This window comes from Rhipicephalus microplus, chromosome X, assembly GCF_043290135.1.
Source record: "Rhipicephalus microplus isolate Deutch F79 chromosome X, USDA_Rmic, whole genome shotgun sequence".
In the NCBI taxonomy this organism is placed as follows: Eukaryota; Metazoa; Arthropoda; class Arachnida; order Ixodida; family Ixodidae; genus Rhipicephalus; species Rhipicephalus microplus.
In genome coordinates this window covers 7364183-7380496 of record NC_134710.1, presented here as the reverse complement: position 1 = coordinate 7380496, position 16314 = coordinate 7364183, and the positions used below count along the sequence as shown (strand labels likewise).

The following is a 16314-nucleotide window of genomic DNA, read 5'->3' as shown; positions in this document are numbered from 1 at the left end:
CAAGTCAAGTCATATCTCAAGTCAAGTCAACCCCCGTGTCGAGTGTACTGATAGACTGTCAGAGCGGAGCCTCTAACACTAGTGAGTGCATTGGGCGTGATACAGGTGGTGATGAGGACGTGTCAAACTTTCGAGGAAGATTACAAATGTAGTTGATTGAGCTGTCTTGACTGCCTTGATACTGCTTTTCTTTTTTCAGACTATACACGGACTCGAATGCCTGAAAAAAAAGCTGTCAGTTGTGAATAATTACTGTTAAATAAATAAATTTCAGTCAACAAGCTTTGTTTATTTTACACTAATAGTCCAGCACTGTTACCTCTCTTTTGATTGATACAGTATCTATACTCGAGACCTTGCAGGTGTTTTTCTTTTGATGTATGGAAATATCATGAAAAGAAGTAAATCCTAAGTAATATTACTGCCCACAGTACTGAACCGGCCACGCTATCGTTCTGAAAAAGTACTGAAAAAGTTCTGAATTGTTGTTTTGAGGATGTGCTGAGATTGTTATGTGTATGGACAAGGGGATGGAATTAGTGCCTTTCTAGTACCATAAGAGGACATTCTGAGGGCGTCATATTGTCCTCACGGAGGCATACTCCGGACGTCCTGCGGTTGTTTGTCTTGTCTGGGTCGGTATAGTAAATGTAAATGCAAAAGAAAAAAAACGAAAATGTAGCCTGGCTGAAGAGAGCGGCTCACGCTACAATTTTTATGCGTCGTGCCTTTCTCCGTGAACACAGTGATAGCGTCGTCGACACTGACTTGTATCTGCAGAATGGACATTAGGGCAAGACCATCATGCCGCTTCTCAGCCGTCCGGTTTCTCAAATACATTTTCACTCTTTTCAGTGTGGCGAAGCTACGTTCTGCAGCAGCTATACTCTGTACTGACTGGGAGTGTTGTCAATATTTTGAGGAGTGTGGGAATGTTCTGAAGCATTCAGCTAAAGCGTTCATCGCAAAGAAGGAAAATTTGTCCTCTTGCATGAATTGCCATTTGGTTTTCCAGATTTTTCTTTCATCATTTAGTGTAAGAGTATGGGCTGTTGTCATATCTCTCTCGTAAAAATCTAAAACCGGCTGTCCGGAATATTCAAATTTGCTATTGGACGCGTGCTTTGGCAACACAAATTGCAAACTTTGTAATGTTATGTGATGCTTTGAAAAGTGCCGTTGGAGCGAAGCTTTCTTTGTAGGCAATGAACAATGCTCGCCTGCAGTACTTTTCCGCTGAACCACAATTGTAGTTTTCCGGTATCTCTGAGTTCCTACCATCCGTAAAATCTCGCACTTCACTCTGAATCCGCCACTGTGTTTTCACATAAAGAAAAGATTTTGCGGAATTCTGCCTCGGCATTAGTTTCTATCTCTTCCATACAGCTTACTGAGCACAAAGGCAACCTGCTCCAAGGCGACGCTCATGGCTATAGATGAGCTCTGCAGATACACAGACAAGTGGTGTGTGAGGCCTAGGAATGCCTCACTGACAGTGAGACAGTGAGGCATACAAAAAAGTTGGGAAAACACAATCGCTGGTGGAGACAATGAGCGATGGATGCTCTTGCTTGGTCGTAGAGGGGGTTCATGAGGGGGTTCTTCAAGTGAGCAAGCTATCTTGAAAAGCGCTTCTCCAAACAATGCAACTGAATCGTGACGTTCCACCCACCTTGTTTAACAAAATCGGCATTGCCAGCCAAAACACAAAACAACATTGGAGACGCTTCTAGATGGTTTTTTTTTTTCAGGACGGCTGTTCTATTCCATGACACTCGAAAGACAGTGCACACTTATCTGATTGCGCGAGAAGCCCATCGTATGTCTTGGACAGCTGAGGCGTGGCTCAGACAAAGGTTCAGGGAGTGCGATGAGCATTGTGAACACAAAGCCACCGGGAAGTCCTCCTGGATGAGCGCCTGTACCACTGGAGGTCCACAACACTTTTCTCTCCCCTTTCACCCTGTCAGACCGTCATCCTCCCCGCTGGGTCGTCGAGCCATCCGACCTGGCGAGAGCTGCAGACACTGGGTGCCTCAGGATTGTCTGATGGCTCACTATATAAGCCAAAGACTATTCTACATTACTCTATTCTTCTTCTTCTTCTCTATCCTCATGAGTCATGAGATGTAAATAAGCTTTCAACTGGCGTGGCAAGAGTACATCTCCTCAATAGAAAGGATTGGTCCCATGACAAGGGCCAGCTATTAGTCGAGACCGGCTGGACCCGGTCCGAGTGAACTTGAGACAGTGGTGAGATCTTGCCAACTCCCGAGCCTCACTGCGCAAAATCGGGGGAACTTGATCATTCAAAGTGACACCGTCTGATTCCACAAATGAATCTGTGCGAAGGGTATAGCCCTTTCCTTATAGCTTTCACTGTGCTACACATACATGAATCATGCAGCAGCTTCCTTGGCTTCCCGGCACGGACCCAAGCTAGTGACGATGTAGGCACGGAGGACCAGTCAGTGAGACGTCATTTACTGAAGTCTGTTGCTCAAGGAATAGCATGGTTCGCTCGATCAGTGAAGACATATTTGATGGTATAGTGCTGTCAGTTGGACTGTTGAAAAGTACTAATAGATGACATCGTGAGAGTAGGGAAAATTTTCAAGAGGGTCGCCGAGGAGCCATGTGATCTCCCACTGTGAAGGAGAATGAATTACTGTCAGCGCTGCTGTGTAGGTGGAGTCTGCTGTCGAAGCTGGTAAATATGATAGGAGCTTCGTGCAGATCAGCCTAAAAAAGAACACCCGGACTGTTCTGATTACTAATGTGAAGTCCAAGTTACTGCTTTGCCTTCCTGAAGTCAACAATGGCAACATTGCTGTTTCTGGTCTCCCACAAGGTATCCCCACTCTTTCTCTATCGATAATGTGCTCATAGCTTATGAGCACATGACGCAGCTCGAAGTGGAGCTCGTGCACTGCGCTGATGTCTTCTAGGGGCTCGTCCGTACTGCCAGGTTCTTTTCACATTCTTTACGCCTGTTCTAATTTTTCAGGATGACAAACAACGAGAGCTTCGACTCTCTCTTCACGTACACGTATTCTGTTTGGCACTTAGACATATGGCACTGGTTTTTCTGATGTTGCGGCATGGATTAGGCACAAAAAAGCACACTAATTTAATGCATGCTGCCTACGGCTAAACGCTGCCGAAAAAAACTTGGCGCTGCAACGTCTACTGCAATGCAACGTGGCTTGACAATTGCTGTTCTGGAGGAGCTGGCCGGCTCTTTCACAGCCAGAACACTCCTCCCTAGTTCTATTAAAGACAATGACAGTGTCGCCGCCCGGGCGAAAAGGGAAGCACCAATTGGTGACGTTTGCGCAGTTACGAGCTCTCAAACGTGAAGCTCGTATTCCACCACATAATTTCTGTCGGAATGTGAGCTCACTGCCCTCGTCTAGTACACTGTGATGGTGCCTCGTAATGTACGAGTTTTCGCTTGGACGCCGTACAAAAAACTATAACAGAATCGTTCCAGTGCATCGATGCAGGAAAAAAAAATTCCTTCCTTCGTGTTCCAGTGCAAGTTCAACGCCAGCCAAAATGTATGATCCTCCCCACCAAGAGATGAGGGAGCGCGAGAGATCATCAACCCTTTCTTCTCTCCGCGGGCTAAAGTACGCGTGAGAGATGAGAGCGGCCGCACGTTCATTGTGCCATCTTGCTGATAATGCTGAAAATACGATAGTCCCCCTCCTCCTAGATGCCGGCCAACAATGGTAAGGGGTAGATAGAAATAGCTTGCCATTTAACGCTGTGAAAGGTATTATTCGGGGGCTCAATGGTTAATGCCTTCTATTCACGACACGGAGGTCTTTCGTTCGATGCCGTGCCCCAAAGTCTTTGTTTTCATTTTTTTCTCCTTTGTTGCATTTTCATAAATATATAAATATGTATACAAATATGGTGTATGATGCCAGTGCCGACATACAGCCGAGAGTGACCATATAATTGATATCGCAATAAAGAATATATTGTGGTTCTTTCTCATTTGAGACACGAAGAGTGCATCTGGGCCGTCGTTTTGTATTACCATTTTTTCTGCAAAAGAGGAATGTTAATATAAAGAATTTTCTCTATAGACCGGACCAGGACAAATTTTGCGGCAACTCGGAGGTTTTGAAGAAATCCGTACGGCTTTCTTTAGTGCTCCAAACTGGTGGCTGCCTTCTTCCTCTGTTTTTTTTTAAGATTCTTCCTCTTTGAGTAGCAGCTCGTTCAGTCTATTTGAAACGTGATGTTGGCTTTTCCACCCAGAATGCTGCCTCAAGAACTGTGACGTATTAAAAATGCTGATGTAAAACAAACGCCCCCTTACCACTCTTTTTTTTTTATGTTTACAGGTTCAACTTTCCTACCATTCAAATGATGGGCGAGGACCTCATATCGGTGCTGGACCACTTGAAGTTAGTATCAACGCTAAATCAGGCATTGTGCTTTTTAAACAGTGTGTATATACCGGGTGTTTCAAGAAATCTGTCAAATATTCTTCAAAAATCACAGGAAGGAGGTATCTGCCTGCTCCTTGCAGGGTTGCTTTTTCTTTGGCAGAAGGCATCTTCAGGTGCATAGGAACATAATTATGGAAGTATTTATAGAAATTAACACAAAAATACTTTCCCTACTAGTGGTGATAGCCGGTCGAGTCAAATGGGCAAAAATTCAAGCCCTTTCTACGAATAGTCTATAGCCACTTTTAAATTTTGAAAAAGCGACCACTGGTGATCACCGCAGAGCGATGTTGTGAGCCTAATTTAGCTAGAAAAACTGAAACTGACTCACTAAACAGTGCATCTGCCATTCACTTCAAGAACGCCTTCAATGACAACACTGTTTCTCTCGCCGTTATCAACCATCAATAGGTGACCAGTAAAAGAGCAAGGGATTGTGGGATGCACCGTCTGCTGCCGGCTTCCGGTTCAAGAAGAGTAGACGACAATGAACTGCTCCGTCGCAAGCCTTAGACAATTCGGGGCGCGGTTGCTCATTTATCTTTCTCCTGATAAACCACGGTTGGTTGTTCAGCCGTTGGCTGCTCTAGTTTCAGCTTGAGAGGCAAACGCAGGTATTGATTCTCATGAAATGAAGAAAGAAAGATTGTGATTGATTGATTGATATGTGAGGTTTTACTTCCCCAAAATCATCATATGATTATGAGAGACTCCGAAGTGGAGGGCTTCGGAAATTTCGACCACCTGGAGTTCTTTAACGTGCACCCAAATCTGAGCACACGGGCCTACAACATTTCCGCCTCCATCGGGAATGCAGCCACCACAGCCGGGATTCGATCCCGCGACCTGCGGAAAGAAAAATGAGGTGGGCCGTGGCTGTGAAAAAATCCACAGCGACAGGTAGTCTTTGGGTACCGAACGTTGAAGCCAGAGTGTGCGAAGACCATTTTACCACAAGTATGTGTATAATCCACATTTATAAAATGCTTACGCATGAGTTTGCTGTGAATATTATATCGAGAAATAAATTCTTGCGCAGGGGCACCTTGCAAATATATTATGGGAAGGCGCGGGCAAAATATACCTGCCATACGAGATGAGCGCCGACCATTGCACCATAAATATGACAAAAAACGCGAAAGCTTCACCCAATTAGGAATAAGTTTACACGAAGTGCTGGACGAGTTCATTGGCATTTATCTGGGTCAAACTGTGTGCCAGGACGGCACCCATAGGAAGAAGTGCATTAAACAAGTGCAGGGTTTCGATTATTCAGTGCCGTCTATGTCTGACTGCGTTGTTTATGGGCCGCCATGCCGTGCAGCTTGACCAAGATCAGCGGTCGTATAAGCATGTGGATTCCACTAAGAAGTGCATCTTCTAGCACGCTGAAGGCTAGGAAAAAAAGAAAGATATCTCAACACGCTTAAGAAGTGCTGCGCTTCATGCCGATCGACTGACGGTGTTGGTCGAAGCAGCGATCCCGAAATGAACTCTTCGCACACTGCTACAGTCATCTTCATCCCCTGAGACTTTAAAATGGTACTAAGACTTTTAAAATGGTAATTTTTTATCTGCAGTAATGTATCATACGATGAAAACTCTCGTCTGTATCGTCTGATCTGCTAGCGAAACTGACAGTACTCCCGAGCAGCATAAAAGCATTGCAGATAATTTTAGTGCGATAAAAAAGTTTTCTTATCCTTCATAGCTTTCACAGCTTGTCATCGACGCAATGACAGTTAGCATAAACAAAAAACCAGCTTTAAAGCAGTGACATTACAGGAAAAGGTGGTTTTTTTCATGGAGCGGTACAAAAATGCGCGTGTGTTTCTGCTAATAAGCGTGGTGTGTTGAACCGGAAGCCGTCGTATCCCAAAGTTTCCTGCGATTGCCCATATTACCAGTCACCTATTTGGACACTTCGCTTCGAGGCCGCTTATCAGCGCTCACTTATTCTTCTCCCCCAATACAAGGGAAATAGAGCCGTTATTGAAAGTGTTGTCGAAATTCATAGTTGATGCGCTGTTTGGTGTGTCAGTTTTGGTTTCGCCAGCTTAATTAGCCAGATTTCATTGTGCCGCATTGATGAACAGGGGCCACATTTCCAAAATTTTAAACTGGCTATAGATCATTCGTAGGGAAGGGCTTGTATTTGCCCATTTGACTCAACCGGCTATTACCACTGGCTAAAAAGTTAATTGTGTTAATTTCTATAATTATTGACCTAATTAATGTTTGTCCCCCTCTAAAGATGCTTTCTGTCACAGGAAGACAATGCTGCATGTAGCACACAAATACCTCCTCTCTGTAATTTTGAAAAAAATTTGGACACATTTCTTGAAACACCCTGTATATGAACTGTAACCAAGTGTGTGTTTTATTCCACCACTCGTATTACGGGATAACTTGCAACGACACCTAAACACACAGATCTCGTAAACATGGTATATACTTGTATTTAACTAACCAGTTGTAAAGTTTTCTCTTTAGGTCACTCGATCATTCACGCTCTAACTTTCAGCTTACAATGGGGTTTAAGCAATGTATTTGGTAGCATTGTGGTACTGGAATTGGGAAATTAGGTCATCTATGTTTCAAGTAAATGCCTTGAAACAGCTTTGTGTAGTGTAAAAAAAAGCAAAAAAAATTGGCAGATCCCACGTACAGCGCGAATCGGTGATATGCGAAGCACGAATGAAGAAGGTTGATAGGTCACTTTATAATCACCACAATGTTACGAGGCGCATAGATGTAGTACACAATAAACACAAGTAGAAATGTTATGCACACTCAGGTATATGAATAAGATGCAAGTATGTTGTTTATAGTCGCGTAATTACGGCACCACTAACGTTTGCAATACCAGCCCCAGCTGTGGTAGGCATGTAAATTATGCTGCACTTGACTTCCACGTCATGATTATCATGTTTGCGCCTGGCATTTGTGTTCATCGTCCAATCACGTCACGTAATACCAAACTCTGTATATGTGAAGCTAGTTAAACGGCTGCGAGTACGTCATGACTGCAGGTTGTGGTCATGTTTTAAATGATGCGTACTTCATTATTATCATGTTTGAACGTGTCATTTAGCTTTGTCGTCCGTTCACGTCACGTAATACTAAATTTGGTATATGTTAAGCTAGCTTAACGGCCGCGAGCACATAATGAGCATGACATGTAGTCATGTTTTTGCGTGAGATGCATGTCATGATTATAATATTTGCACCAGTCATATACCTTCATAATCATTCACGTCACATAATACCAAACTTGGAAAAACGGCTGTGAGTGTGCCATGACTGTAGGATGTGGTCATGTTTTACATGATGCGTACATTATTATTATCATGTTTGGATGTGTCATTTAGCTTCGTTGTCTGTTCACGTCACGTACTACCAAATTCGGTATATGTGAAGCTAGCTTAACGGCCGCGAGCACATAATGAGCGTGACATGTCATGTTTTTGCATGACACGCATGTCATGATTATCATGTTTACACCAGTCACATACCTTCGTAATCATTCATGTCACATAATACCAAACTTGGAATATGTGAAGCTAACAAAAGGGCTGCTAGCACTCTATGAGCGTAGCATGTAGTCAAGTTTTACATGACACTCATGTCATGATTAGCATGTTTAGATGTGTCATTTACCTTCATCGTCTATTCATGTCACATAACAAATTTAGTATATGTCAAGCTAGCGAAAGGGCCACAAGTGCGCTATGAGCATAACAAGTACTCATGTTTTACATCACACGCATATCACTATTATTATGTTTGGATGTGTCATTTAGCTTCGTCTATTCACGTCACGTAACACCAAATTTGGTATATGTCAAGCTAGCGAAACATCCGTGAGCGCATCATGAGCGTCACAAGTTGTCCAGTTTTACATGACATGCATTTCATGATTGTAATGTCTGGATGTATCATTTACCTTAGTCGTCCATTCGCGTCACATAATACCAAATTTGGTATGTGTGAAGCTAACAAAATGGCTACGAGTGCATCATGAGCATGGCGTGTAGTCATGTTCTTACATGACACGAATGTCATGATTATCATGTTTGCACCAGTCATATACCTTCGTCATTCATTCACGCCAAATATTGATAAATTTCGTATGTAAACCTAGCGAAATGGCCGTGAGCACACCATGAGCATATAACATGTAGTCATGACTTACATGACATGGATCTCATGGTTTCTACGTCAGGGCCTGCCACTTCCATTCGCCATGCGGTCATACCTTGCCAGTTTTTGCAATATGTCATGTGAACGAAACCATTGCAAGACCTTGGCATGTAAATCATGACATTCATGACAAACATGTCAAATTTTCATGTTATGACTAGTCATGTATGCCTGTCCTACATTCATGTCTCATCATAAAAATTTTGATATTATCTCTGAGAAGTTGGAGTGGTGCCGTCTGGCAGATGACCTCACGGCATGCACTCCGCAATTGGAGCCGCGGCACGCTTACATAATAGACACTTTTAGTTGGGCGTATGTAACGAGCCCACGTACGCAGCTCTGTCACGGTAAAGAACTACGCATGTGTAGTACGTAACGTATCGATTTCAGAGATGCGCACGTATGCTCAAAACAAGAAGCTGCGTACGTAACGCGACGTTTTCTACGTTACCTTCTCACGAGACTTTGAAGAAACCAGAACGAGGGTATATGGTGGCAGCATTGGCGTTCAAAACAGACAGCAACAGCGAACCCGATGCAAGGCATGTGTACTCTACAATGAAATATGATGTTTTTATACCAAGAAATTGCCTGGCGTCTCACGAAAATTCTCAAGAATCGCCTTCGATCGGTTTTGTGCAGGAACGCATCTTCTTCTGCCAAGCCTCTCAGTGAATGAGCCCGTAAATAAAACGGCAGATTAGTACATACATTTTTCATGGTTCAACATAACACACCTTGAACGTTGTGTCAGATTTCACTCCTCAGATGTGCCGGTAGATATCGTAAAGCCATGAATACCTGGAACGCGGCCACTTGCTGCAGGGTACGTTCAAGTTTATCTGCAGCACCGCTGGATAGAACAGTGGTGTTGATACAGTGTTGGCGTGCCTGATAAGACACATTGCACAGCCAAGTTCAAAACAACAAAGGTGAATGTGCACACTCAGTGCACCTAGCAACGATGATAAAAATCTACACAGCGAACGCCACGACCTGACTTGTACACTGGTTGCCCTTACCCTGACCACCAAGATGTTTTTCGCACAGATCACAGAAGCCACATTATTACTTGGACCTAGCATACTTCTACTGTGGGTGGTGCTAATAAGCATTCTAAACCCTTGCATTTCGAATATGACGAAACGCATCAAGGTACGTGAAGCTAGAAATGTCATTGCACACTTCACTTGCAGTGTGCGCAGCGTAATTTTCACAGCGTACGCGTCACCCCTGTATGCCCGACTAAAAGTGTATAATCATGTGCTTTCTTTTGCGCTGTTCCAATGTTTGCGTTTGCTTCGGTAATATTTTAGGTATTTTGAGCAATCACGCGCTGATTTTGAGCAATCACGCGCTGGATTGTATTGCAATGTGAGATTAGTGAAAAGGTCTGTGTCGCACTGCTAATCGCGATGATGGATTACATTCATGGCCACTACAGCCGCATTCTGACGGGTATGAAAATCAAGAACACACTTCTGTTTGGTACAACTCATTGACACATAATCATGTCATTTTAGAAAGAATTAAGACACCATATTCACAAATTAAGGTTAATATGTGCATGGGTGATTCCTTTCGGATATATCAGGGCTTTTCCTCCTCTAGAATAATTTGTACCAAAGGAATCTACGTATCTGCGGATAGCGCTTTCACAGGTGTATCAAGTCCCGCGCTCGCGTGCAGCATCGAGTATCGCAACATATACCGCAAAGCGCTTGCCCTAGAATACCGCCCCCGCTCTTCTGTGTTTTTCTCGTGTACTTGCTCAATCAACACGTTGTTTAGTTTTATGTTTCTCTCGTAATAATTTCAAAGCTTTAATTGACCGAAATTATTGAAGTTACGTGCGGTTGAGGTTAGGTGGGAAATTCCTATGTGGTCAGATTCTGTCTTCGTACAGAATCGTAGCAACGGTGCGGTCTCGCTCTGAACTACCAGGTAGCTAACCACTTCATGTAGTAAATTTTATTGCTTTTGATTACCTGTTCATGCGAGACCAGTCATCGCCTCATCAAGGCGAAGGTAGTTTAGTTATTACATGGGTCCAGAAGCCTATAGGTTGATTTTTTTTTTTTTGGAGTTGGTGGAAGGCACCTCCTTGAAATGATTATTTTTCTCTCCGCATGGGGAAAAAATTTTGGGGGGTAGCGGACAGGCCCGGTGAGCTGTCCCCTGGTTTTGCCACTGCTTGGGCCATGTCCGTGAGTTTGGCATAAAAAGAGTTTATTTCAACTTTCTGACATTTGTGTTGAAAACGTTGCTATCAGCGGTGCTGCCACGTGAAGCTCCTATTAGCGTTTGTGACACGGTGGTAGGTCACTCCAGCATTTCACACAAATCATGGTATAGAACTACATAATCGCCAGTGAGTGTTGAGGAGAAACCTGTACAGATGATCCCAGTGAACGGAAAGTTCTCGCTATTTTCGAAATGGTTCTGTGTGTGGCAGTATTGTTTTTTCGTTTGACGAATATGTTACGTGAATGCTTATGACAATCTTTTTCATGTAAGCTTCCTGCTAGAGAAAGCGCAGTTCTGTTAAATCATTTAATTCATGTGCAGATACAAGGGTAACTTGCACGGTAAATGTACTTAGTGAATTTAAAATGCCCAATTTTAGTTCTTATACTTCGGTACAGACCTGTTCTATTCCCGAAGTCTATGCCTAGTTGTAATCACGTTGGTACCACTTATTTCTTAGCACCCATTTTTTGGTGTACACGATAAAAACAATGAACGTCTTTTTCTGCACCACCATGTTCACAATTAATCTTCTGTTCGGACAAGAGTCTGCCAATCTTAAGCTTAATTATGGAAACTTTTTACAGTTTTAAAAACTTTCACTAGTTGTGAAACCTTCCACCTTGTATGCTGAGAAATTTGCATCACAAAATTTAGGAGTAGTCACCAACATATCGCTAAACAGAGAGTGTGGCGGGGGCAGAAAAAAGTGACAAGTGCAGACAGAGCACACAAGTCCTTGCCGTGACATTACATCACCTCGACCACAGTGACGCCAGTGTTCATTGTCGGTGCTAATAGATGCCATCATTAAAACGGTTAGGAGAGCTGAAAGTTGTAGGTGAAAGAGTGTTCGCTCAATGTGCGCTCGAATGTTGCGAGCGGTGGAGAGGGTAAAACTAGAGAGGTGACATGCGGTGAGCGCGTGGCAGGTGAGGGAAAGAGTGACGTCACCGTGCACTGTGAGCGAAGGCGTGACCTACTTGCCACCGCCCAAACACCTGCGGCACGTTCACATGAAGACACAGAAGGACAGCGCTACATACTATTCAGAGAGCTGCTTCGCGTCTAAAAAAAGAAATACCGTAAATAGTATTGCACTTGCAGCGTCGCAGAGCGGTCTGGTGCTAACATGCTCAAAATTCACGCTGAGGTTACTCTGGAACTAGCAGAGAAAGAGTAATGTTTTCATATATATGTCCCTGCAGTAGCTCACTCCTTTGGGCTGAACCTGCGTTTAACGTCACTATGTAATGGGTCTTTTCCTAGACCACGCGAGCAGCACCTCAAGTTGCAATCACCAAAATCAAAACAGGTGGCTCTTAGACTCTGATAATTGTCCCCCGCATGCCAGTAGGCAATCTCGGAAACCTGTGTTCGCATCTCTCTTTGGTGCAAACATTTGTGTGTATGTGCCACCGGATGTCCCTTGATTCACACGTATTTTCACATTTTGGCCACCAATAATTATGGCGCGTACCTTCGTGAGGCCAATGCGTACGCGCAGGCTAGTTACCCAAAAAAGCCCCATTGAACAAAAAATCGTAGTAGTGCATTCCGCGTCGTTGTTACTTCGATGTGATTTGGTCACTTAGTGAACACTGTCTGCCTGTTTGATGCCCACACAGAAGGAGTGAAATTCAGAATGTACTTAACTATAGTTCTTCATAAATACTGCAAAAATAATTTTTATATTCACATACACTAAGCAAGAGTTGCAGGGCTTGAACATAATTAAGTGTGCTAATTCAGGCTGCTTGTTTGTTTGTGATCATAAAAACAGTGCTTAAACTATGCATACGCATAGATATGGGTGTTGGTTCCCAATAATAGTTTCTCCTTTCCCCAAAAGTACACAATTTATACCACTGGCATCAGGATGAACGCAAAATAACAGTTTACGCAGAAATTTATTTTTGTCACGAAGATAAATCGAAGAGGTGTTAACCCACATAGTCTCTCTATCATGTGACATTCCATAAACTCGCGTGTAATTTGTGCCCGGCGTCTAGAAATGCACCTGCAGAGAATTTTTTTTCATTGCTGAGGAAGTAGTCAGTGCTAAATCTTAAATATTTTAAAACTTCTCGTAGGACAGCATAGCAAGGCTTCCTTGTAAGAAGCCCAAACGTTTTTTTTAATTCTCGTGTATTTTACCTTGGTCAGCGTTTTGGTTATTTCGCACCGCCCCGCCGTGGTGGTCTAGCGGCTAAGGTACTCGGCTGGGGATCTGCAGGTCATGGGATTGAATGCCGGCAGCAGTGGCTGCATTTTTGATCAAGGCAAAAATGCTGTAGGCCCGTTCCAAGATGAATATTTGGCAGAAGTCTGCCTGGTTGGGATTGAAGTTACTAGAGAAGGCGGGCCGGCTTCTTTCCCAGGGGTGAAACAGTCAAAGTAATTGGTTCGAAATTGAACATTTGGCAGAAGTCTGCCTGTTTGAGATAAGAAATGAAGCAGTTAGAATACTACAATGAAATTTTGTATTATGAAACCTAGCGTTTCGAAGCCAGAACCCGCTTTTTTCTCATGGGGGGAGAGAGATAGAAATGTGTGGTGCTTGCTCGCCTTGTGCCGCGACCCGTCGCAAACCCTGGCAGTAGAGGGCAATGTCCTTGTGGTGTGGTCGATGTTCCCCGCTGTCTGCTGAACGTGCTAGGATTCAAGGAGAAGTCGCCGGCGGGTGTTCTTTTCTTTTTCCAGAATCGCTGCATTATCTGGGTGGATGTGGGGGTCAAACCGCTCGCAGTGTTCTGCGCTGCGTTGGCTGTTGAAGAGACCTCTCCCTGTTTGCAAACAGTGTAATGTCATGCAGAGCATTTGCATCGACATCACACCGAGTAAGTTCCGTACTGATTGGCAAAAAGCCATCCTTCTGGCTAGGCTTCTGTAAGGAGACACAAATGGGGCTCTCGGAATACGTGCGATCTCTTCCTGAAAATAAGTGCCAGCGGTGCCAGCAATACATTGAGCAGCAGCACGTCAACGGTACACGGTACCCTCACACCCTCATCATTTCTGTGTGAATGAATGATTCGAAGCGATGGCCAAACATTCAGCTTGGCCGTTCGGTTTGGCCGTGGCAGTGCCGAGGCCATGAAATCATATAGATCCCTGGAGGCATATGGTTATGCTACAGAACAGCATATGTGGAAAATGCTCAAATTTGACATTGCCAGCAGCTTGGAATGCTGCTTTCTCAAAGCAGGTGTGACACCATCACAGAGAACGATGATGAAACTCTAGTCGTCCTGGGTGCTTGTAAATAGAGATGACAGCGTCAGCACGGCGCACTGCACCTGCACAGCTGGGTGAGTTATCGTAGCCTCCATTTCTATTGCTTTGTTTATTCGCACTCAAGCGTAAGCATATCTTAGCATCTAGTGAAGCCTGTGCATGCAAGCTGCAGTCTTTGCCATGTAGGTGTTGTGAGCGCTATATAGCAGCTCTCAAGCAAATGGTCGTTTTATGCATTTACGTGTCACGCAATCCTATGCTAAATTTTCCATGGTAGTCGCAGCACTACTCGATCATTGAGGATGTGCGACGAACGAATGCCATGTTTTTGCTATGTGATCACTGATTTCATCAGGTTCCTTATAGCTTCGCATGTGTTGCAAATGTTCATATTGAAACGCTAAAGGGTGACGTTCACATTTGCTGCACGCAAGTTCTACGTGTGCGCTCACTCCATCGATGCAACGGTTGCGTGCCGCTTTGTTATGCCATGCTACGTTTCTTCGTTTTCATTTTCTTCCGAAAAAACTGCAGGGCCTTTTATAAAAGCCTCATTACGAGACTACTTACAAATTACTTATTGAATTTCAGCACCCTAACGATAGAAGGGTCCTCGCTATTTTATTTTGTTCAAAGCCCCTTGAAGGCTTCGAACAAATGAAGAAGCATTGAGTATGACTCACATTGCGAAATTCGCCTTCTTTTGCCGACTAGGAAAATTGCGCACACATGTGGCCACATTTCTCATCTACACAGAGCAGTTGATGTTCTCCGGGTTTGCGAGGTCTACAACATCTCAACTTTGCCAACGGACCAACAAATTTTGAGAGAGTCAGCCCAAGTTTTGATGTATTTGTTTTTTGCCAATAACTGCAGTTTGTGCTTACAGTTCACACATTACTGTGAACCTAAAAATGTTTGTTCAAGCACAGAGAAAGTTCTCTCACCTGACCCTGAGAGCGCTCAACAAGAGTAAAAGCAAGTGTTAACAGCGTAATGCATGCTTACATATGTGACAATAACAAAGTCACCAAAGGAAAAGCAGATGATGTGCTCAGTGGTACATCACACATGTGTGTGACATTTTGTATTATAAAATGCGAATCATACAAGTAAATCTCCATTTCTACAGGAAATATAAAAAGCAAAAAAGGACCATGTAAAGCAAAAAAGGCATTTTCAACTTAAATATTTCTCCACCTCGGTGTATCACTAGCCAGGGTGCTCATCTGCTGACCCAAAGGTCATGGGTTCGATCCTGGCCGCAGCGGTCACCTTTTAATGAAGGCAAAACATTAGAGGCCTGCATACTGTGCGATGTCAGAGCAGAATAAAGAACACTAGATGGTCCAAATTTCCGAAGCCCTTCACTACGGCATCTAGTAATATCGTGGTTTGGGGACATAAACCCGTAGATATTATTAATGTTATAACTAAATTTATTGTCTTTGAAATGTTTCATATAATGACTCAGAATAAGCTGTGCATGTATGTACGTGGCTATATATTGTTGCGGTACAGACGGCACATGCATGTACGTTTAATAAAAGAACAGTTAAGAGCTTGGAAATGCTGTTACCAAATAGACAATTTCGTGGTAAATGATAGCCAGTGAAGCTGGGTGCCAAGTGCGTTAGTTCTCTTTCACTGGCTCTCACCTACAAAGAAGTTGTAGGCTTAGTGACTGCAGATTCTGACTCTGTTTTATTCAATGTACACACATGTGCCATGGATATTGCATCAATATACATATACCCACATGCAGTATTTATGGATTCAAACACATTAAATTTTCAATATAATGACTGGTATGCACAATTGCTTGAAGTAAGCACGTCATGTCACGATGAATCGAGTCTCTACAAATATCTGATAAATGCATATAGGTTGAAGTTCCACTTATATCACTTGAACTGTAGACGGTGCAACCTAAAGCAAGGACGTTGGATTACCATAAATTATCCTGTTTCACCCTGTGAGTACTGTGCACTCATACATAGTCTATTCTGCGTCGATGAATAAAGAGATTCAGTGGCTTAATAAATTTTGTCAAAAGTTTGCGCTTGGTGCTTCATATTTTCTGTTCTCCACACTTCTTTTTGCACAGTCGTATCAAAGGAAAAGATTGCTAACATTCCCAGAATGGTGCTCATATCGA

General features: G+C 43.4%; 1 protein-coding gene across 10 annotated transcripts in view; it reads left to right on the top strand.

Annotated features, from left to right (window-relative positions):
- LOC142777415 (uncharacterized) overlaps positions 1-16314 on the top strand; it is a 498660-nt gene that overhangs the window by 376858 nt on the left and 105488 nt on the right. For all 10 annotated transcript variants that reach the window (XM_075881769.1, XM_075881776.1, XM_075881775.1 and 7 more), the window contains one exon: positions 4359-4421. In XM_075881769.1, coding sequence (XP_075737884.1) covers positions 4359-4421 — 63 coding nt within the window. The remainder of the gene's footprint in view (positions 1-4358; positions 4422-16314) is intronic.